The 24,181-nt window shown below is 35.3% G+C and overlaps 1 protein-coding gene across 2 annotated transcripts in view; it reads left to right on the forward strand.

Annotated features, from left to right (window-relative positions):
* The window catches only part of NTN4 (netrin 4), a 96,861-nt gene that overhangs the window by 52,453 nt on the left and 20,227 nt on the right, over positions 1-24,181 (forward strand). For both annotated transcript variants that reach the window (XM_090272671.1, XM_090272672.1), the window contains exons 4-5: positions 10,602-10,728; positions 12,661-12,849. In XM_090272671.1, coding sequence (XP_090128797.1) covers positions 10,602-10,728; positions 12,661-12,849 — 316 coding nt within the window. The remainder of the gene's footprint in view (positions 1-10,601; positions 10,729-12,660; positions 12,850-24,181) is intronic.

A 24,181-nucleotide genomic window follows, 5' to 3' on the forward strand; every position in this document is an offset into this window, starting at 1 on the left:
GCTGAAGGAATTATGGCTTTTATAGAGGAGGAAAAAAGCTAATTTAATATTTTAAGGCGAGGAAGTCTTAGATATACTGAAAGAAACATCTTAACATCAGAGTGCCCTAACTTTATTGTCATTGGATACAAGCAAATCTGAAACCACATTATGCATATTGCCTAGGATAACTCATAGAATTCAGCCTAATAAATGTATGTATTGGATAGACATCTCCTTTAAAAGCCTGGTAGTCAGAAACAAGTCTTAAAACCCATTGAAAACAAAGAAAAAATAAGGAACAGTTCTATACAATGAAGTAAAAGTAGAAAAAAATATCTCATAACTTGGAAATAGTATGATCATATCTAAATGTAATCTTCATAGGCCTCCTGGGCATTACAAATTTCAGTTCAATGCTATTTGCATTTTTATGGCAGAAATATTTATTATAGTCATCAGAGGAAAGATAAAGTGCCTGATGTGCTGAAAAGAGGAAGCTAATAGGATTAATCTCGTAAAAATATAAGACATTCAAAACCCATTTAACTTTATAAAGCATGTTAAAATTCTACTCTTTTAGAAGTACATCCTCAAGTAGTCTTGATAGAAGAATTCTAGTGGAAGATAATAAATGGCAGTGTTAAAAGATACATATTTTAAAGAGTGTCATGATTCTTACAGATACAAAAGAAACATATGTCAAGTATTTTAGCACCAATAAGACATTATAAAGGGTTCAAAGGAAAATTCAAAGAGCCATAAATAACATAGGCAAACTTTTTAAATGCTGAAATATATTTACAAATTGATGCAAAACAGGTCAATATGAAAGGCAATGATCAATTGCACTCTTACCAGACACAATTTACATTTCTATAGACAAGAATTATTTGCATTATTATTAATTTTCTACAACTGAGAGAGTCACAAAATAGTTCCATGATAATAAAAGGCAAGGACAACCCAGAAGAATGTGCTAGACAGAGCACTGTAATCTTTTGTAAGGGGAAGGGGCAGATTTCAAAGTCTTTCACAACTTTTCCCAATAGAAAGAATATTACATATTAATTAGGGAAATAGGCAAAGAAAGGATATTCTGATAATCTGGTTTCCAAAAAGATGTTACATTTGAGCTCTTATACCCATGGTTATAAATAAAAATAGTCTCTAAACCTGAACTCACAAAAAGAAAGAGAAAGACTTGCTTTGTCCTACGAAATCCTTACTCTGAAGTATAATAGAATCCTACCTAAAATTACTGAAGAACCTAAAATTTAAACTAAAGTGCTCACTAAAAAAACATACTGTTGGACCAATAGTAGATTTTAAAACAATGGGAACATTTTGTTTTATTTTATATTTTATTTACTTATTTTTAGAGAGAGGGGAAGGAAAGGGGGAAGGGAGGGAGAGAAACATCAATTTGTGGTTGCCTCTCACACGCCCCCAACTGGGAATCTGGCTCCCAATCGGGAATCGGCCCACAACCCAGGCATGTGCCTTGACTGGGAATCGAACTGGTGACCCTTTGGTTCACAGGCTGGTGCTCAATCCACTGAGCTTTACCAGCCAGGGCTAAAACAATGGGAACATTGTAAAACCTTCTTTTACTTAGCTTTAAAATGTGAGGTTATTTTATTAACAATACTTTTAAACTCAAAAATTTTTGTGCAATTTATTTGAAAGACCCAAGTGATGCTTTCCTCATCCCCACCCCCGGAGTAGTTTCTGCTTTCCTTTCTGCTAATGGGTGGGTTTGGAGTGGGGAGGGTGGAGGGTGTTGTTTTTGCCATGTTTTGTTTTGATTTTGACTACTTATCTAATTTTCACAAAGGGGGCCACAGTGACTGTTGAAAGATGAACCGCAAGACTTGATTTGAATTCTTAGTTCTAGTTGTAATACTATACAACAAAGGTCTTTAAGCAATTTGGGAATTAAGGTCCATAATTTGGATTAGGCAGATTTGGTAGCATTTGGAAACTTTGTATGTGTGTATGCATGCTTCTTTATCTGTACACAATGCCAGAAAAACTGCCCTTTAGATATATAAATAAAAGCTTTGGGGCATACAGAATTTTGTGCATGAAAATAATGGAAATAAGCCAGCAACCCAAATCTAAAAATTTACCTAAATTATTAGGTTATGTTCAATGTCCTCACCATGCTCTATAACCTAAATGAAAACTGACTATAAAAGCAGTTTAACTACCTTTACCATCCCGACCAGATAATATCTAATAAGGAGAGTACATAACATAAAGGCAGTGCTATCCACAAAGAACAAATCGCTAGTTAGAGTTCATTTACATTCCAGTTATTATCACCTTTTGTAAATTTCTTCACCGGCGTTTCTGATAAGTAGAGCTTGGGGTGGCCCAGAAATGCCCCAGGAGGCATCAGAGTGATCAGTGCACAGAATCTGAAAGGATTCTCTGTCCCTGCATGCCCCAAACTTATTCACGCCAGGTGTGGGAAATGGGGGCCAATCTTTCTGTATTCACCTATCCCCAAAGCTGCTAGGCTTCTTCCAGAGGAATGGGACTAATAATCTAGTCAAGAACACAATACTCTTGAAAGAAACGGCTCACTTTGAGTCCAAACCACACTTTGACCTGGAGAGCTCTTCAAGGACAAATTGGTTTGGAACACACCTATTTTATTTAAGGAAGGCCCTGGAGAGCCTTGGCCAAAGTGGATCCCTCAAAGATCTTATTCCCCAGGGTCTTACAAGAGCACAGTTTAGGGGTTAAGATGATGGCTTGAGTCAAACTGCTAGAACTCAAATAGCTCCACCGCTTTTTGGCTTTGTGATCTTAGGCAAATTACTTAAACTTTAGATTTCCCCTTTGTGAAATGGCAATAACAACTGTACCTATCTTATGTAAATCCAATGTTTTGATATTTATACAATGCCTGGAACAGTACCTGGTAAATAGTGCTACCCAATTATCTACTACTAGTAGTATTGTTATTATTTATCATCATCATTATCATTATTGCTCCCATTTTCAACTCCATGACTGACCCTGTTCCTTGGACTTACCAGGGATCTCCCAGAACAACTATGGATAACCACTACACATAAGAACATATTTACCTACAGGCCTTGTTCAGATGTGAACTAGTATATATCCCTTACAGGAAGCACTGTAGACAAAACTGAAAGTCTTTAAATCCTACGCTTCCCCAAATCTTACTTTGCCACAAACAATTGAAAGTATCTCATTTTCACTTCAAATGCATAATTATCACCCCATCTTCTTGGGAAGTATTTAAAATGGATCTAAACATCATACCTAAGATTCTCAGTGCTCCGTTAATACGTATTGGTTGAATGAAAATAACACATACTTGTTGAAAACCTATTATATGCTAGTTAAATTTCAAAGAAATTTTCTTCTTCCCTTCAATGGTTTACAACCTAATGAAGACAGGCAGACAAACCCAGGATTACCATACAGTGTACTACATGCGGTTTCTTATGAAATTTGCATTCAGTCCATTCATACTTTTTTCCAGCTCTGTCAGCCAGAGCAAGGTTCTTGGCAAAGTAGTGAAGTAGGCACAGTTTGCCTTTGGCTCCTTCCCTGTACCCCTAAGGCACTCCCTTTCCCTCCACCAAGAAGTCACTTCCTCATCTAGATAACTCGAGTCCAGTTCTAGGATTAAGAACAGATGGCAATGATCCTTACTGATATGTTTGTTGCTAACATCAATAATTTAAGGATTTTCCCCTTCTGAATGGAAGTGTATTGTTGTAAGGAGCTCTTGGACCTAAAGGGATAAATCTCTACACAAAGAATTTCAGCCTGGCCAATTTTAATTCCTTAATCATAACAGCTTCTGCTCTATATCTATTTCTATTTTATTGCCCATGCTTTCTGAGAAGAGTGTTTTCTCTAGTGTTCAGGTACAGATGAATGAATGGATTACGGAGCTTTTCAATTGCTTACGTTCTTGTTATATATATTATTGGACAAAGTTTTGGAATACTCAGCCTTCAACTTATTTATTTCTCCCCATTCTGACAGTATGTCTCAAGCCCCCTTTTCGCCAAACTCAATGATTAGGCTTCATGTGCACCAATGAACTCCCTCTTCTGTTAAATTGAAACATGCAAACCTTTAATGGGGAAAAGGAATATTTTGTTCATTAATGAAAAGACATGTTTTTCTTACAGTGCTTTCTATTCAAAGGTCTGTGCTGCAGTATTGTTGTGCATGTTTTTGTCCTGCTTAAGAGGAACAGACTCTTAACAGGCTAGCCTGTTATTAGAATTTATCTCTTTTCATGCTTAAGAAGTTTTTACTCTTTTAAAAGTTAATCCTTTTCTCTAAAAGGGACATACTATCTCATTAGGAATTAATCAATTTTTGCCTTTGCATTTCATCTTAAATTGCTACAGAGCATCGTTCTATTTCTAAATTATTTGTCATAGCTAAATGGAGGTCCATGCATTGCTGCAGCTGCCTTTAAGTAAGCATTTTCCTTTGGTTCACAGAGTAGGGACTTTCATCCTCTTTCCAGAAACATTTTTTAAAGTTCCAATGATCATATGAAAGATTTTTCTTTTTTAGTTTAAATAATTTTCTATTTTTCAATTATAATTGACATACAATATTACATTAGTTTTGGGTGTACAACCCAGTTGAATAGTAAAGAATTAAAATCGTGTGTGTGTAAACAATAATGGCATAATAGCACAAGGAAATTACCCCACTTATGAAATTCAAGACTTCCTAAATACTTAGCTGTAAAATCTTTCATTCCCACAAACTTTCGTCAGAATTTTTAGTTGGACATAAATACTAATTGTTCCTTTCTTCCTTGGAATGCAATTTGGAAGCAAATTTTATCATACATTCCTAAAAGAATTCAGTTAATGTGCCTCCTCCAGAGTTCTAGCCAGATTAATTTTTTTTTTTTTTTTTGCTTTGGTAATTACATTATGGTGAATGTCTGTGGTGAGCATCCCTAGATGATGAAGTATACCTCTATTTGGAAGGCAGAAGCTAGAATGATATTTAGTCTATTATTTCTTTAGTCACAAGCAGTGGAAAAATGCAGTATAGAAGGAGGAAAAAAGAGAAAAATCAGAAAGAATAGAACTTAATTTAGATACACTCAGTATTGACAAATGAAAGTCTGTCTTCAGAAACTATCTATTAACATTTATTTATTTTTTCATTTGTGTCACAAGTAATGCCTGCAAGAAAGAGGAGATATTTTCCTAGCTCTCTCATATGATTTTTGGATGATCTGGAAGTGTTCTGCATTGGTACGATGGTAGCAGGACCCAGTCTTAGGACATTTAGGTTGTCTCTCATAGCTTAGAAAGGATTATGGGTAGTTGCCTACCACCAAGCAGTATTCACAACACAGAAAAGGAAACCTTAAAATCATAGAACCTTAAGATTAGAAGAACTCTAAGTTGTCTAAGTGAATCTTCCAACTAATGTTTAAATATTCTACATCTTGATAAGTGATTGTTCGACCCACATGCCTGACACTGTCAATGACAATTTTCACAACGTCTTGCTACTAGAAGGCCTTCTGCTCTAAAAGGAACAATAAAAAAGCCGCTTTTTGTGATTCCACTACTGGGATTATACCCAAAGAACCCTGAAAAACCAATTCAAAAGATCCTAGGCACCCGTGTGTTCATAGCAATGTTATTTACAATAGCCAAGTGCTGGAAGCAGCCTAAGTGCCCATCAGTGGATGAGGGGACCAAAAAGCTGTGGTACATTTACATAATGTAATACTATGCAACAGAAAGAAAGAAGGAACTCCTACCTCTCTCAACAGCATGGATGGAACTGCAGAGTATTATGCTGAGTGAAATAAGCCAGGCGGCAAAAGACAAATAGCATGTGATCTCACCTATAACAGGAACCTAATGAACAAAACAAACAAATGAGCAAAATAGAACCAGAAGCATGGAAACAAGAAACAGATTGATAGTGACCAGAAGGGAGGTGAGAGGGGGAGAAGTGGGGAAAGAAGAGGAAGGGTCTAGTCAAGGAACTAGTATAAATGACCCATGAACATGGACTACAGGGTGGGGATTGACTCTGGGAGCAGGGCAGTGGAGAGCAATGGGGGAAAAATTGGGACAACTGTAATAGAACAACAATAAAAAAAAAAAATTTTAAAAAGCATCTTTTCTAGGCAAGACTGTGTATCTTCCAGTGATGAATTTCAAAGATAATAATTTCCTCATTTTGCTCCCCTCCACCCCAGATTCTTGTGTCTGTAGCCTCAAATATTCAATATAAAGAAATGGTGTTTTTCTCTTCTGTATTTATTTGGCTATATTTGTCAACAAAGTGTACAGCTATTAATGAGCATACCAGTCCAATAATTCCTAAAATTACTGGTTCAAAATTTGTATGAGTCCCTCCCTGTAAGATAACTATGCTTAAAATGATTTGCAGGTAGGTTAATATTAGTAACAAATAAATAATATTAGATATAAGGAGGAAAATTTTTGACATCAACAGAATAAAGTACTTCTAGTATATTAGAGGGGACTATAAAACTCATAGAATACCTCAAATGCCAAAGTGTACCTTTTATATAATTAGGAATTATAAATTTGTTGTTAGAGTTCTCATTTTCTAATTAGATAGCTGGACACCACTCCTCTTCAAATAAGTCTTAAGTACATAATCCCATTTTCTTGCTCTTTATCTGGTTTATGTTTGTGTACCAAACAAGAGCTATTAAAGTTTCCTTTATTTGTTTTTGTTTTTTTCAATGAAGACCTAGTTTTACTTGCACATTTTTCACGAGCATCAAATAGTGGGTGATCTTTCAAGCTTGAACAGTAACAGTTGTATCGCTGAGGAAGGATTTCTTGTTTCAAATGATCTAGGTAATAATTTACAGCTATTTTGGGTAATGCTGAAAATGACAGCTCCTTGAATTTTTTTGTGTGCAGAAAAATTTGCTGGGCTGGCATCTTTCAGACCCTGGGAGGTTCATCCCAATTCTCAGCATGTGGGAAACAAGGGAATGCTCTGAAATCCTTACTCCAGAGGGAACTGACCTGTCCACATTATCTTGTGATACATGTGAATGTTTGATGAGATTTTCCTAAACATCTGTGGCCTCCTAAGGCCTGGAATTTGTGGTCTAGGGCTAACCTATGAGCTGCGTGAAATTACTTACAGGCTGTGGGTATTCTAAGACCAAATCTGAAAAACTGACCTATAATAATGGTGTAGTTCCTCTAACAGTATTTTGTAGCATCTATCTTTATATAGTACTCTATACATGGTTGTTAAAAAGTATAAAGGATGCCTAAAGGCAGTAAATAAGAATTAACAACCTTTTAAGTGTCTAAACATTAACAGAAGATACACATGGGGGCCACTGGCTATTGGAAAGTATGTTGAGGTAAAAAAAAAAAAAAAGGAAAGAAAGACAGACAATAACAGAGTATATATTAGTGGTGGGGTGGTTGTATGACTTTTTATTGTTTTTAACTTCATATTAAGTCTTTTTGTTTGTTTTCTCTTTAAATTTTATTTTTCAATTGCAGTTGATATTCAATATTATTTTGTATTAGTTTCAGGTATAACATAGTGATTAGACAATCATGTACTTTACAAAGTGGTTACTCCAATATTTCAAGTACCCACCTGGCCCCATACATGTTTATTATAACATTATTGACTATATTTTCTATGCTGTCCTTTACATCCTCAGGACTATTTTGTGACCACCAATTTGTACTTCTTTTTTTTTTTTTTTTTAAGATTGTATTTATTTATTTTAAGAGGGGAAGGGAGGGAGAAAGAGAGGGAAAGAAGCATCGATGTGTAGTTGCCTCTCACATGCCCCCAACTGGGGACCTGGCCCGCAACCCAGGCATGTGCCCTGGCTGGGAATCCAACCGGCAACCCTTTGGATTGGGCCCAAATCGTACAGCCAGGGCCCAATTTGTACTCCTTAATCACTTCACCTTTTTCACCCAGTCCCCCAATACTTCTCCCCTCTGGCAACCGTTCTCTGTATCTATGAGTCTACTTTTATTTTCTTGTTTGTTTGTTTTTTAAGCTGATATTTAATGTGGTCCATGATCTAGAGAGAACCTACGTCTCTAACACATGCCATCTGCTTTATTTATTGACTATTCTCAGAATATTCCTTTGGAGTTCTTCTTGTCAGCTTCCAAAAAAAAAAAAAAAAAAAAAAATTCTATGTACTCTTCAAGACACAACCTCAGGACCTACAGTTAGAAGTTTTATACAGATAGGATTTACTGACATTGGTCTCTACTGTATTTACTTTCTACTTCTTACCATTTTCTCAAATGCCCTCCTCAGAGAGTATTCCATATACTCAGTCCCCTTACAGCAGTGATGGATTGGGAATGGTTTATTCTAAGAATTCTAACTTAATTCTATCAAATATTTGTATCCTGGGTGTTTGTATATGGTTTTTGTTTTGTTCTGTTATTTTAGAGGTTATAAAATTTAGACAATTACAAAACTGTTTTTCCCATTAATCTTCATTATGTTACCAATTTGCATCAAGCTATACAAGTTGCCGTCACTTTACTAAACTCTTCAACTTTGGAAGGTTTTACTTATTCAGTTTTTCCAAAGATTCCATTTTGTTTGAAATCAGCATCTAATACAAGTAAACAAAGAATTACCCAGTTTTTACTGAGAGTTTTTAAAGAATATTACCATGCAGAAGATATTTGATAAAGAGTTTCTATTTTTTCATGAGGATAAGGATGTTGAATTTAAAAGATTTAATAAAAGCAGTTAACTGGACTGGAGCATTTCTTTCAAAAAATGTATTTTAAAAATCAGATATCCAGGATCTAGGATGAAAAGATCTCACTCTTATACACCAGTAGAAACTGAATTCCTGCACACCTCTAAATTTACAAGGTGCAAATTTGTCTTTAAAGCTTGCCTGGATGTATGAATGAAGATGTAGAGTAAACCCTTACAGCTCCATGAGACTTTACATGTCAACATCCCCTAAAAAAATAGTCACAAAGAGAAGCTCAAGAAAAGAGGTAAATATAATTCAACTCACACTTGGGCATTCCAAGACCATGGTACTGTGAGGAGCCAATTTAACCCTCTTTAAAACAATCTTTATCTTTTCTAATCCCTAAAAGCTAAAAAGTCAACTATAATTAATTCTCATTAACCATAAAACCCTTACATTTTGATGCACAGAATTTAGCAAGATAGCCCCCAAAATTGTTGTTTATGAAATTTTCCAGAGTATAACTCTTAGGTTTCATGTGTTTATTCACAAGAAGCCTGCAGTTCTTCAAGTCCTATATCATTCTTGCACTTGAATATGTGAATATAAGATCCATAGTAGTTATATACCATACCTGGGTAATGCATATGCTATTTCCAGAGTGCCTCCACAAACACATGTATCTACTAAAGGAATTAAAAGAGAACAGTGCTCTTGGGTAAGAGGCCACAACTACTGGCCAAGCAGTAACACATCATTGTACTGGTGTGACTATTTCCAGATTTGTTGAACTCTAGGAACTCATTTTGATTCTGGCCACTTAAGTCCATGTCATTTTTAATAGTTCCTTTATCACTGTAATCAAACAATTTAGATTTTCCCTAGCCTCTTAGCTCCACACCTTGGTTTATTTTGTTTCCTCTTCCTGCTTACTTTCTTCCCTTCTGTCAGAGATACTGTCCATCTTCAAGGACAAGCTCAAAATCCAACCCTTCTCATAAAGCCCTCCAGAACTGCCAGCCTATGGTGATTTTTACGACTTTTGAATTCCAACATCATTTTGTATTTTAGGCACTTATTTATTGTCTAGTTACCTGTAATATTTTTCTATGTAAATCTTTTTTCTCCATCTACAATATACTTTTCTTAAAGACAAATTATATTTTGTAATGCTTTGTGTAGCAAACATTGCCTAACATAGTGACTACTCAGTAAATAATTTTCGACTGGTTGATATAATTTATTACCTTAGTTACATTTAATACTGTTTCTGAAGAAAAAAAAAAAAAAGAACATCTCATAGATACAGATTCGGGAACCCCATTCTGAGCTACTTCACAAAACTTTCATTCGTATTGTCATGATATCATGTCTCAATAAAGGCAACTTTGTACTGGAATTCATGGCAATCCTTAATTATTAGGAAGTATTCAAGATGACCCAAAATACTATTTTAGAGATATTTAGTGAGATAATACAAAAATATTGAAATTTTCATAAAAGTCTCAGAGCCCAGAGGATTCTACTCAGGTATTCCTCCTTGTGAGAAATATTATTTTAATAAACCCTCAACTACTCTCAACTGTGGATTAAAAGAAAATACCCAGTCATTATGACAAAATGTATTCAAAGTCTTAAAGATATACATATTTTGCCATTTAATTTTACTTCTAGAAAACACATTTTAGTAAATAATTAAAGATGTACACAAATAGCTACAAAGATATTCATTATAGCATTAAAATATAATACCTAAAAATATTTTTTAAAAAGGTGAATGAGTGTCATATGGCTAAAGGCAACTAATGAGATAAGATTGTGGAAAGAATGTCCTTTTCTAGCATCGTTTGTGCTCATAGTTCTTACTTATTTTTGTTTTTAGGTCCATGGGAAGTGTATGTGTAAACACAACACAGCAGGCACCCACTGTCAACATTGTGCACCATTATACAATGACCACCCCTGGCAGGCAGCTGATGGCAAAACAGGATCTCCTAATGAGTGTAGAAGTAAGTACCAAGCCCACAAGACTCAAAGCCTTCTTTATAAAGTAAACTTATCTGTGGACTCCTTGTTGTCTCTGGAAACATAATATAAAGTGGCGGGTGACAGACACTGTAACCTACACAAACATAGCCCGTTTCACTGCCCACGATGACCTCAACCATTGGAAACAGTTATTGCTTGCCAAGTTGCCAGTGTGGCTGTTTTGCCAAGAATGGGTTGCCCATTTGCTTGGCCACTTTGCGGTACCTAAGCACCTTCCTCAATAATTTGACATCATAAAAACATGGCTAGACACCAAAGCAACTTGGATTATGCTGTACAATTACTCTCATAGCTAAATTAATGAATTATAATCATGAAAATAACTATTTTGAACTCATTTCTTAAAACAACCCTATAATGTAGGTGGTGATAATCCCATTTTAGAGGTCAGGAAACAAAGGCTTAGGAAGATCAAGTAAATTGCCAAAATTAGTAAATGATAAAGTCAGGACTTGGTTCCAAGCCTTCAAACTCTAAATTAGGTACATTTCCCCCATAATACCATAATATTACTTGAAATGACAAATCAGATCTGAAATTGTGCCAGTTAGTCAAGACAGAAACCGCATTACCAGGGTTAACTGAGTTTAAGGTTTGAAATTAGATAAGAGGATAAAAAATATGGGCATATGAACCATTATTTTTTCAATTCAAAAAGTTCAGAGAAATTCACATGCCCATAGCAACATTTATACTCACAAACTTCAATTTTACTAGGCTTTACGGGCAAATACTGTGGGTAAAGTGGTGAGAAGTCTCTTCTCATACATGATTTGGAATCATAACTGATTTATTTTAGTTTCTAGGAAATGTAAAGGATTTCCTCAAAGCATAAATCTTAAATTATCTTATACTATGCTTTTTAAAGATTATGAATCTGGTCAAAATATCATAACACATCAAGGAAACAATGAAAAACAATAGCACAAACATTTTCAAACACAGTTGACCTCCACAAAAAAAAAAAAAAAATCTGGCATCTTATTCTAAATCACTCATCAAGAGAATCTAAAGAATTTCTCCTAAATTCCTAGAATGCCATTCTGGCCCCTTCCAGAGAAACCAACTGCATATCTAAATACATATAGAACACAGAGACTTGTCACTTGGTGCTATTGACTGTTAATCTTAGAAATAAACTCTGCTAGCCTCTTCTATAAGAAAACCGAGGCTTTTATAAGGGACTACTTTGAACTCACCAGTGCAACAGTAGCTGATGAATAGAAAAATAAATCAATCTACCTGCCAAGTTACCGACTATTTTCAACCAAAAGTTTCCTTCTAGGCTCATTAGTGAGCCTAAATTCAGGCCTGTATCTACAATATTAATTATCATTTTCAAGTAATACCTGACCATTTATGGTTTTCTAAGTAATGCCATGGAAACCACAGTGGTCCTTGGGAAGTAGCAGGAATGGGAATGGTGATGTATTACCACTAAAGAGGAAATAAAAATTGGTGGCCACTCAAACAGTGTTTCCAAACTAAATGTCCACTCCATTTGCTAAGGTGACTGTAATACCTCTGCCTAAGTAAACAAATCTACCATTTGGTTGACTTTTAGGCATATCTTCAAACTTATTTTTTTAATTAAAAATGTAATATATCAATTATATCTCAAAAAATCTATAAAGAAACACTAAAAGTATACACAAAAAAGCTTTAAAGAAAGAAGTATTACCCTATTGAAGGCAAGAGGAAACAGGGTAACTGGGGGAGGGGGTACTAGAGTTTTCGATGTATACCTTTTTATATTGTTTCGATTCTTGTGTACTGTGAAAATGTACACTATTCAAAAAACTAAAACTAAAATTAAAATTTTTAAACTGAATATTAGAAAACCTACTCTATGTTTTTAATTATTTGTTTTTCACCCATACTTCTTTTTTCAGCCTGCAAGTGCAATGGGCATGCTGATACCTGTCACTTTGATATTAATGTGTGGGAGGCATCAGGGAATCGCAGTGGTGGTGTCTGCAATGATTGTCAGCACAACACGGAAGGTCAGCATTGCCAGCGATGCAAGCCAGGCTTCTACCGGGACCTCCGGAGACCCTTCTCTGCTCCAGATGCTTGCAAATGTAAGTGAACTCATGGTTACTAAAAAAAAGGATGATTTGTACAAAAGAGATGAATTTTTTTCATTCTTCGTTTGCTGGCCCAAGGAAGAGAGGTCAGGAACTTTCAGGCAATGCACTTGCACACGTCAGTTTATTTCTTCATTGATAAGGGGCAAGAATTTTCAACTTGCTTGGTGAAAACAGTGTAATATTCATAAAAGTAATTCTCCTTTTTCACTCTCCAAGAATTAAAATTACTTGGCATAGCATCACATTTTGGAAACCAAGATGACTAGTATAGAAGAAAGGAGAATGATGAAGAAGGAACTATATTTAAAATTACCTTAAAACAAGATATACGAGTAGAGTGCAGACAATAAATGGACTGAGATTAATGAAATAGAGTGGTTACCAGTACTTGGGTCATTCTAGCTTTCATCTGCACAGAGAACTGGAACACCTGTTTTGGTTCCAATATGAACGTACTTTGGTTGACACTGGTCTAATGTACCTCTGTGTCATAAAAAAAAAATTCAGAACATAGAAAATCCCTACTCTCCCCTAAAATACTAAATTTAATTTAATCCATTCTATAATGGATTCTGTTTTGGTTAGCATAACTCCAAAAAGTTTATTTAAAAAAGAGTAAAGTTTTAAAATATCTGTCCAATTATCTTCTGAAATGTGATTGTGAAGGGTACATGCAGAACTTAAGTCAATGTCCAGTATGGGTGAATAGCTTATCTAACTACATGAGTATTTACATGGCTATTAACTCAGAAATTATTAGAGGACAAAAACCACTCAAGACTGTTAATGGAGATTGATGAACATGCCCTTCCTTTTCCCACCAAGGACTCCATGTTCTAGTTCAAACAGTGACAGGAAGGGAGCAATACAATGGGAAACAATCATTTAAAATCTTGGTTTTTTTTTTTTTTAATTTAAAGAAAAAAATCTATTGCTCTTGAAAAATACATATTTTTAACATCAGGCAGGAGATATCTACATGAAAATTTGAGCGGGCTTATTTGTTACAAACTTTCTCTCTTAAATTGTGGGAGCTAGATTGTGGCACAGCTCACTTCCAACACTGAGCCCCAAATTTGGATGTCATAATATTTCTCAGAGTTCCATTTTACTCCTGCTCCTGTGGGTACTCAGACTTGAAGCTAGAAACTACTACTACTAATAATTCATATTGCTACTCTCTCCTAGTTAACAAATGCAAGCACCAAGTAGGGAAAAACAAAAATAACTGATACCAATTTAATCCTTTTAGCATAATTTGTAGGAGGTAGATGTACCTCATTCTTCCCTTCTCCAGGCAGCTCCCTGATTGGCTGATAGACTGCCCAGGGAAGGCCTGCCTCCATGCACTTTACGACTATTCCAGCATATGTTTGGGGCAGAGACACCGGTGTCTGTTCACTTCCCTAGCATGGTTTTTCTTACTAGCCCCTCCTGGTTCTTCTCTTCCCTTATCTGAGCCAGGGGTAGATCCCAACACGTATTAGCACATTCAACTCTTCTCTCTACCTAAATACTCTCCATAATATATTGTTTAATTGGCAATATGTGTGACAACATTTAACTATTATTTAGTAGTATTTTCATATCATTATCTCCTTGGCAGATGTATACCTATGTCACCTCCACAGTTATTAATTCTGGTAATAAAATGACAAATAAGTGAATGTACTGAATGTTTACTAAGTACCTATAATATATCAGATTTCATGCTAGGTGCTGATATAGATGTTGCTATTGCCACAGCTTTTCTCCCCACTTTACCTTTATGAGGAAGATAGTATCAAGAAAAAAAGCTGATCTTTTAAAAAATTTAAACTATCTCAGTGTGTGGTTCCATCAACAACATGTACAATGTTATTCAAAATAACAATTTTATTATATTTATTTTTCTGTGCTCACCAAGGCAGAAAAGTAACCTGCTACTCAGGATGCGGTCCAGAGACCACGCCCACTGGCACCATCTGATTAGAAAGTGCAGAACTTCTGATCCCACCCAGACCTACTGAATCAAATGTGCACTTTAACAAAATTCCCAGGTGATTGCATCATATTAAAGTTTGAGAATGCTGAAGAATGTTTTTCAGTATGAGTTAAATGCATTTTAGCACTTACTCTAAAGGTTAATTTTTAAAAATTAGCCAGAACATCCTATCATTTCCTGAGCATCAAATTAACCAAGGTCTACATCTCTACCTGTGCATGTAGACTTAGAATTTTTAAAAAATGAATAACCTCAAGATTTCTTGAGGGAAAAAAATGGAAATCTGGATGACTATATTTCTGTACTGTAGCACTTTCCAAAGTTTGATCCATGGAACCCTAATTCCATGAGATGTTAATAGGACTTAGTATAAGGGGAAATTTTTCTATGGCCTGAAAATTCAGGAAATGGTGAATTAATTAAGAGGTTTCTTTACTTCAGGATTTCCCACAGCCTTTTATATGCTAATGTTTATTACAAACCCCCTACAGCGCTCTGAGATGTGTCTCTCAAATTTAACCAGGGAATGCTTTTCTGACAGAACATCATGTGGGACCAATGTCCTACAGAACACACTGGGAAATGTTACTATCGTATTGTGGCCATATCTATATGGAGACTTCACTTGGGAAGCCATGTCTTAGAAGATTCCTTCTCTTTATTTGTTACTTTTTTCCAGGTGCTGGATCCCACAACTGTATAGCAAGGAAATAATAAATCTTATATTTCTATCAGTGAGATAATTACAAACATAATATTAACTAAGCCTGGGCAATCTACAGTCATATATCAGCAATGATATATGAAGACACTTCTCTCTGTTATTTCCTAGTTAATGTCTTCTCAGGAGTTGAAACCAGTAGCCCAGACAAAATTTACTAGAAATATATAAATTATATATTCAGTTTAGCTCAGGAGACATTTATTGAGTGTCTCTTCTCTGACAGGTACTGTGGTAAACACTAGGTCTGTAAAGATAAAAGGTCTTCCCCAAAAGATCTTATACTGTTGATGAGGAGAAATTTACAATAACAGGCCATTTCAATACACTCTGGTGATGGTGGTGATATAATAGTAATAGCTGACATTTATTGAGTGCCTGCTATTCTCCATTCACTGTTCAAAGGGCTGTACATACACTGATTTGTTTAACTTTCACAAAAGCACTTTGATGTAGGTACTACTGTTATCCTCACTATATGAGGGAAGTGCAAGGAAAGAGATACGCTGAGTGCCAGCAGGGGCGTGTGCGGGCGGCGTGAAGGCGGGTTCGGGGGAGACTTCCTTGCTGAGCTGCCTCTGACACTTCTTTGGTGGCTGTTTTATTTTTTCCTCTAAACGTGCTGAAACACAAAATTTGTCCTACTTTCCAATCAATGATTGCCTTCCTTGCCTTTAATGAGGTGATCTAGAAAAGTGGAATAAATTGATGTTATTCAATCTACTACACATTTGATAGAATACTTATCTAGGCACATTCATTCATTCAACAAATATTAGTGACACTAATCTTGGACTCTGTTCACAGGCAGCTAGCTCCTGGTGAAATAAACCAAGGATTTATTGGCCCTATTCATGTTCTCGGCTGTATTTTCCTTCCCACTATCCTGATAAGCACTATGCTAGACTTAATTGATGGTCATAAATGTATTTAAACCTAAATAAAAAAGGCCATGAACCAAATCTACTAGCCAATCGATTTATTCATGTGAGCACTTAAATCATCTCTGTTCTCACTTCCTCTTTATTTCAACTGTAAACAGAATCAACTATGAGACCCAAATAATCAGCTACACATTTCCATTGCTGAGAAATCGCTTCTGAGGATTCCAAAGATGTTGTTTGTTTTTAAAAGACTACTGGAGATCATTGAAACTAAATTTATTTCTACAACTCAGAAGAAGAATTTTAAAAGTGCATTTAAGGTCTGTGAACACAAGGGACAATGTGAAACCTCCTCAGCTGAATCTAGGGTCAGGAGTAGATGACAAGGCTAAAACTGGCTGGTCACTAGGTACAGAAGTAAAATGAGAAATATAATTATCATTATGTACTGAAGTACTTTGAGGAATACTGTCTCTGTGTTCTAAAAGAGAAGTAAGTCTCGTTTAGAGTAACTTATTTGAACTCTCTAAAGTCACTTATGTGCCTTTGGTATCCTATAACTTCAGTAGATTTTCTTTTGGCAGGCACGTTATAAATGTGAGAATAACCCTAATAGGCAGTGGCATGTTGACTTTCTACGGAGAAAAAAAAAAAGCCCTGATTTGTAGCAGTGGCCAATTTTTGTGGTTTAAATACTCCCACTGTGCCAGTTTCAAGCTACCAGATCATTGATTTTTATCAAGAATTCAGTGACACAGACTACTGTAAACCAACTGTGGTGTGGTTTCTTTGAATGAAGTCTTGCCTTCACAGCCCCTTCTCTGATCTAAGCACTTCTCTCTCATCAAACCTGTATGTGGATCAGAATCACTTGAGAGCTCTTATTGAAAATATGAAATCTCAGAGCCCTGACCCTGATCTTCCAAATCAGAATCTTCAACATGGACGGGGGCCAAAATCTGTATTTTTTAAAGCATCATTGGTGATTCTGATTCAGCCTTTTGGTCTCCTGACCAGAATGTGAGAACTACTATATATGTAGCATTCCTGCTGCCGTGTGAACTTTATTTACTTTCATTGTTGATGAAAGATTTTGAGCTAATAATCATCTATCATTTAACTTACTCACTAAATTAGCCATAACTCTGAAAAAATTCTAAAGGATTACTAAAACATTGGCCAAATGTGGTTTTTTTCCTGATACAATGAAAGATATGAATGCTGGTAAGAATGACCCACTTAAGAATGTCTAACTCAGAACCTCTGTTTTTCTCAAGAAATTTCTGGCAGGATTCTAAGGTGTCTGTTTTTCATGTAACAGTTTCAAAATAAATAGCTAGCAATTCCATTCAGAGAATGCCTTCTTATTCATAGTATATAAATTTATCTACCATAAATATCTCATACTTGGGAGTGAATTATTGTAATACAACTGGAATTTATAATAAAATTAGTTTGCTACTACACTGACAGTTTACTTTTACTTCCATATTTTCATATTTGAAAACATAGCATTAAGCTATTATAAGTATGTTGTTGTGTTGGACTTACATAATCACTGAATCCAGTTCTTCATAAAGTCCCTTTTCCCTTCCCTGCTCCTTTTAACATCAAGGATATGTTAAATGTTAGACAGATGGGAAATTGATTGGGTGTGGATATTAACAGCTATTCCATGACATGAAATTTCCTACAGAAAATTTTCCTTACTTTAGTAAAACACATACTTTGAAACAGATGTTTCAAGAAAATGCTTTATATAACAGAATTAAGTCTCTATTTAGGTAACAGCCAGGTAATGACTAAACAATAAATTTATTGACCTTTATGTCAAGACATATTTTGTAGTCTCTCTATATTTAAAGAAAAGTCAGCAAATAGAAAAGAAAGCAGAATTCATTCCCTGTCAAAGTAAACAACCTCTTGAAAAACTGACATGCCCTTCCTTCCTGGCTGGTGGGCCAAAATAAATGTAGTCAATTGCCTTTTAGTAGAGAGTGAATAAAAATAACCTTGGTCCCTCTGCCCTAAAACCCAAACCAAGTGTTTACCAAGATAATGTCTGGTTACTTGGTTACTGCTACCCTAACTAGTCAGCTCTCTTTGTAAAGAAAGAATGCTATCATCCATCCAAATCTTTTTTTCTTCTTCTTCTTCTTTTCTTCTTACTGGCTTGGGTGGGAACTGCTTAGATGATGGAAATAAAAGTGCTTTGAATGGGCGGCTGTCTTGCCACAGATATGACCTTCTCATATACTCCCATGAAGAATCTTTCTGTTTGTCTGTATGTTCATACCTCTATTTGACAGTTATTTTGTTTTTTTCTACCTCTAGGATGATTTTTCTTTCCTTTCAAATTGTCTCAGAAGTAAAAAATTTAAATTAATAAAATCCAGATACCTTACCACAATGACACATTTAGGAACCCATAGGCACCTTCCATTTATCACTCTTGTACCTATGTTGTGGTCTGTCTCAGAAAAGGATTTTTCTCATGGCTCATTGACATTTCTTTCAGTAGTGTTCTTTTTCTTTCAAATTGTAGTTTTAGAAAGCCACATGAATCCTTTCTATGTCATATAAACAACATAGACATCTTTGTTTTATATTGAAAGTAACTGTGAATGATTCCAGCATAGAATCAATATGAAGCAACTTTTTTTTGAAAAGAAAACTTTAAATCGACCAGTGGCTCAGCAATAATAGTTGGAAACTCTAATCTCAGCTTTTTAAAACATCTAATATATCAAGTAAGAGGGTTAAAAGTAAAAAAGATAGAAAAATACATATATCATAATGTAATAATCAGAGTAGGACTATCTTTTTAAAAGATTAAATAATATATATTAAAATTCACACAAAAAGAAGAAATTTTATGAATTGATGAATAATAAAAGATAGTCAGATTGGGGAAGAGAAGTAGGAGAGATTATGAAATTCTCTAAAATGTCTCCAAAACCAAAAGTGTAATTCCCTGAATAAATAAATAATATGTTATTTTGCATTTGATGAGGACAGGAATTAAATAATCAAGCAAATAATTATAAAATATCAAAACCCTTAGAAAGGTTGGACAAAATTAGACAGGGTATAAAAAAGAGAGCTAGCATTTGTTGAGTGGCTACTATGGGCCAGACAATGTCTTGGGCATTTTACATACGTTATCTCATTTAGCAATTTTTATGAGTTAGGCAGTGCCTTTTGTACTTTATAAGTGAGGACACAGGCTATAAGTGAGGATACTGAGGCTTAAATTAATTATATAGTTTGTCCAAGTTCATGTAGCTGATTAGAGTCAGGGCTGGGGTTTAAACCCAGCTTTGTTTGCCCTCAAGGACTGAACCAAAGACCTACAAAGATCCAAAGAACTTGATTCCACACCGTGACCTAGTTGATGAAAACAAAATGAATTAACAAAGGTAGAAGTAATCAGACATATGTATTAGGGCCAAAAATAATTTTTAAAGATGGATTGTTAAAATATATATTGCTTTGGATTTTGAGTAAGACCCTGGTTACTGATCAAGAGTCATGTAAAGTTTGATTAAAGAACTGTATTTATCTTAAGGACTTCTTAGTATAAGAAAGGTGAGGGTAACTGGAGGGTGTTCCAGATAGACCAACAAACATTTAAAAAAAGAGGGAGACTAATAAGTAAATATAAAAAAGAATAAATATTCTCAGGTCAACTAGGAAACTTCTCAGAGAGAATATAACCTTTTACACATACTCGAAAGGTGTAAGGGATGTAGGGAGTGGCAAAAAAAATAATTTACTTCCCTAGAACAAAGAGTCATAATTAGATATAATTAGAAGGAATTTCAGATTGATTAATGTGACAGAAAAATTTTGCTGCCTGTGAGAGGCATTTATAGGTGGGGAATGTCTCCTACAGAGTTAGAATAAAGAACTTCTATTACAAACAATAAATAAAAAAACTCGACTGAGTGAAGTATTAAATATAGGAAATAGTCTCACACTCATAGGGAACAGTGTTGCACAGGCAAGATTAAGAATTATCTGTTCTACTTGATCATTTTAGTTTTCTATGGATCTGTTTTTTTTTTTTTTTTCTGTTTCTGGAATCTTAGTATTGCAAATGTTGTGGTGCTAAGATACTAAAAACCCATAAAATAAAATAAATAGTACGAGACTTTGTTGTCAGTTATTGAGAAATGCATTCATTCATTCATTCAACAAAGATTGAATGAGTCCCTAAGGTGGGTCAGTTATGGTCCTACGTTTTGAGGATACAGAGATGAAAAGATATGGTTCCTACTTTCTAGGCCTTCACCGTGTACTATAGGAATAACAGTGAGGTGGGAAAAAAATCATAAAGAGACTGTCAATCATTAAGAAATATTTAAGTGACTATAATTCATCCATGTTTAAAAACTCAACATAGATTTACTCAATGCTGCCCATGTGGCAGGCTTATCATAGTCACTGTATATACAATAAAACAGTCCCTAACCCCATGGAAACAGGCTATAAATAAATTCACCCAAGTAAATATGTAATTGAAGACTGCAATAAGTGTTATTAAGAAAAGGGTACTATGGCAGGTTATAGCAGGGACTAGCAACATCAGTTCAAAGGAGAGATCTAAGAGATAGATGGAATAAATAAGTGTTCTTTCTCCAAAGGAAAAAGGAGTTAGGAATGACCTCAATTCCTGGCTAGGTGCCTGGTAGGTGGTGCTTGAGTGGACTGGGAATATAGGAGGTTTTCTTTAACAAAAAGATAATGAATGGTGTGTGATATAACCAAATCCTTCAAAGCAAAATACAGAGTCCAAAATTATATCAAAAAGTTTCCTTGTAGTAAAATTTGTTTGTACACTCAAAAGTACTTTGTTCAGTCTTAACTGAAGTAGCAACCCAGGAATATAAAATTGGCTATTTAGCTGTCAAAGAACTCTAAGGCATACCCAGGAATAAAGAATAACTGGCTCAATTACAATTAGTAAGCAGGAAAGGAATGATACAAAAATCAAATTTAGGGTCTGAGTAGGGGTCATATAGTGAAGCATTTAAAATAAAGAGTATCACTTATATTTATTAGTATTACTTGTTTAAAAGTTTACAGAAAGCAGATAATGAATATACTTAAATACCTTACCTTTATTTTTAAAACATTAAATAGAGGCAGGAATTGATAGTTTTCATACGAAAACAGATCTTCTTTTATGTGGTATGTACAGTAACTGAGGAGACACTACATTTTGGTAAGTGAAAGGCATCTTAATTTAGATTATTCTTTATTAGATTTCTTCTAGTATACTTTTATTTGAAATTAGCATACATCTTGAATATTGTGGAACTAGATATCTTTGAACACAATGTATATAGATTTAAAGGATGAATAGAAAACCGTTCCCTAGGTTAAAAAAGAGGTAAACCATATTGTCTTTGACAGAGTAAAGTTCATTTGTAATTTTTTCTTTATTATTTTATAGCTAGTCATCCACTAGCAAATATAGTTGATAGTAGAAAGAAAGAGGAAAATGGAACCAAAAAAACTGGAAGATTTTATTTTATCGAACATTTAACTTCTCACTTAATATAGTAACAGCAGTTCATGTTACCTCCTTTCTGTTTAGAGCTGCATTCAAAGTCATCTCCTTTAACTCCCAGTTCTCTAAGAACGTAGGCAGGAAGCTGGGTAGCTTTCAAAACAGCTTTGACATTAAAAAATTTCCCCATCAAAAATGCTGTAGGGCCTTGGCCTTTTCAGGAGAAAACAATTTGGGGAGCCTGGGCAGCACACTGGAGTAGCCACTGGCAGTGATAAAAGGGCCTGGCCAACAACTTCTTTCCCAGCTGAGGGCCTTGAACTTTGAGTTCTATTTTTAGAAAAGCCAAACCAGAAGCACATACTTTCAGGGTATTTTGCTCCCGGTGTTGCTTTTTCGAACAAAATAGGAAAAACTAGAGCCATAAGGTAATGTGAAGGAGTCCGGCAATTTAAAAGGGTAAGGTGCTGAACAGCAAGCTTGGACTCATGGATCACTCTGAGCGAAAGATATGCAGACCCCTAGACTTCTAGTGAAGGTGGGAATAAAGGTGTAAAGACAGCTATGGTCTCCTGTGACTCCACCACCAAAGGCTTTAGGAACCCCATGAGAATTCAGGAAGCTGGAATTTTTCCATTATGTTCCTGGCCATTTTGTACATGCTTATTATGTTCACATAGGCTGACAGCTGTGACTCTTGTCCCATGTTACATTGTAGGGTACCGTCTTATAAGCAGCAGGACCATATATCATACCCTAACTTTTTCCCATACTCTGGTCCACAAAAGGACAGTAACAGCAGATTGTTTTTTTGTTTTTTTTTAATCCGAAGAAAGGAATATGTAACAGGAGAGTTACCTAATTTGATAGGATTTAGAATAGTCAAGAAAGCTATCTGCCACCAAATTTCTTCCAGGTGCAAAGCAGGGAATTTCAGCTTATGTTGAAAGCCAGTTTGATGATTAATTTCCTTTAAAAACAGCCTTTACTTGCAGTGCGGCAGTTATTGTTCTTTCCTCTGTGTTCCCATGCACCCTGGACTACATTGTTACAAATTTACTGCCCTGTAATTATTTATTGCATATCTCCCTTTCATTACTGAAGAGTTAGTGGCTCTGTATCCATTTTTGTATCTTCAGCCCCTAGCATAGTTGATGTTAACTCTGAAGTTCAAGAAGTCTTTGATGAAGGTGTGAATGAATGAATGAATGAATGATAGGCATTTTAAAACCAATGTTTCATCTAGATAATAATAATATTTATTCTTTGAGCATTTGGTGCCACTAAGTACCGATACATTGCTACATACATACACTGTCTTATTTTAATCCTCACACACACCTGTGGCATAGGTATTATTTCTTTATCAGTGAAAAAATTAAGTCTTGAGGAGGTAAATTTCACAAAGGAATAAGCCTCATAACCAGATTTGAACTTATCCAGTCTGATTCCTAAGTTTGTGACCTTACCAACTCTATTACATTACCCTTGTTTTATTTTCTGTCTTTCTAAGAGATATTATAGGTAATTTTCAAACAGCTGTATTTATTGTCAGCACTTGTGGTTGAAACAAATACAGTGCTAGTTTCAGAGCCTTACAAATGCACAAGGTTACTTAAAAATATGTTCATCCATGCCCTGGCCAGTGTGACTCAGTTGGTTGAAGTGTTGTCCTATAGATTGAAATGTCGTGGGTTTGATTCTTGGTCAAGGCACTTGCCTGGGTTTTGGGTCACATACAAGAGGCAACCAATCAATATTTCTCTTTCACATTGATGTTTCTCTCCCCACTCTCTCTCCATCTCTTCCCCTCTCTCTAAAAAATCAATAAGAATGTCCTCAGGTGAAGATTAGAAAAAAAAAGCATTCATCCATTGTTTCATTAACAGTTAGTCTTTCTGGTAGAATACACTCCAGAGCATCCTAATGTCCTAACTCTTCTCTATAAATGCTCTATAGGGACAGCGCTTTACATAATAGATATATTGCTACAACTGTGTATCTATAAATAAAATTTGTATAACATTTAGCCCTGGCTGGTGTGGTTCAGTGGATTGAGCGCCAGCCTGTGAACCAAAGGGTCACAGGTTCAATTCCCAGTCAGGGCACATGCCTGTATTGCAGGCCAGGTCCGCAGTTGGGGGTACACGAGAGACAATCACACATTGATGTTTCTCTCCCTCTCTTTCTCCCTCCCTTCCCCTCTCTATAAAAATAAA

This window comes from Furipterus horrens, unplaced genomic scaffold (genome assembly GCF_987537825.1).
Source record: "Furipterus horrens unplaced genomic scaffold, mFurHor1.1.pri manual_scaffold_4, whole genome shotgun sequence".
In the NCBI taxonomy this organism is placed as follows: Eukaryota; Metazoa; Chordata; class Mammalia; order Chiroptera; family Furipteridae; genus Furipterus; species Furipterus horrens.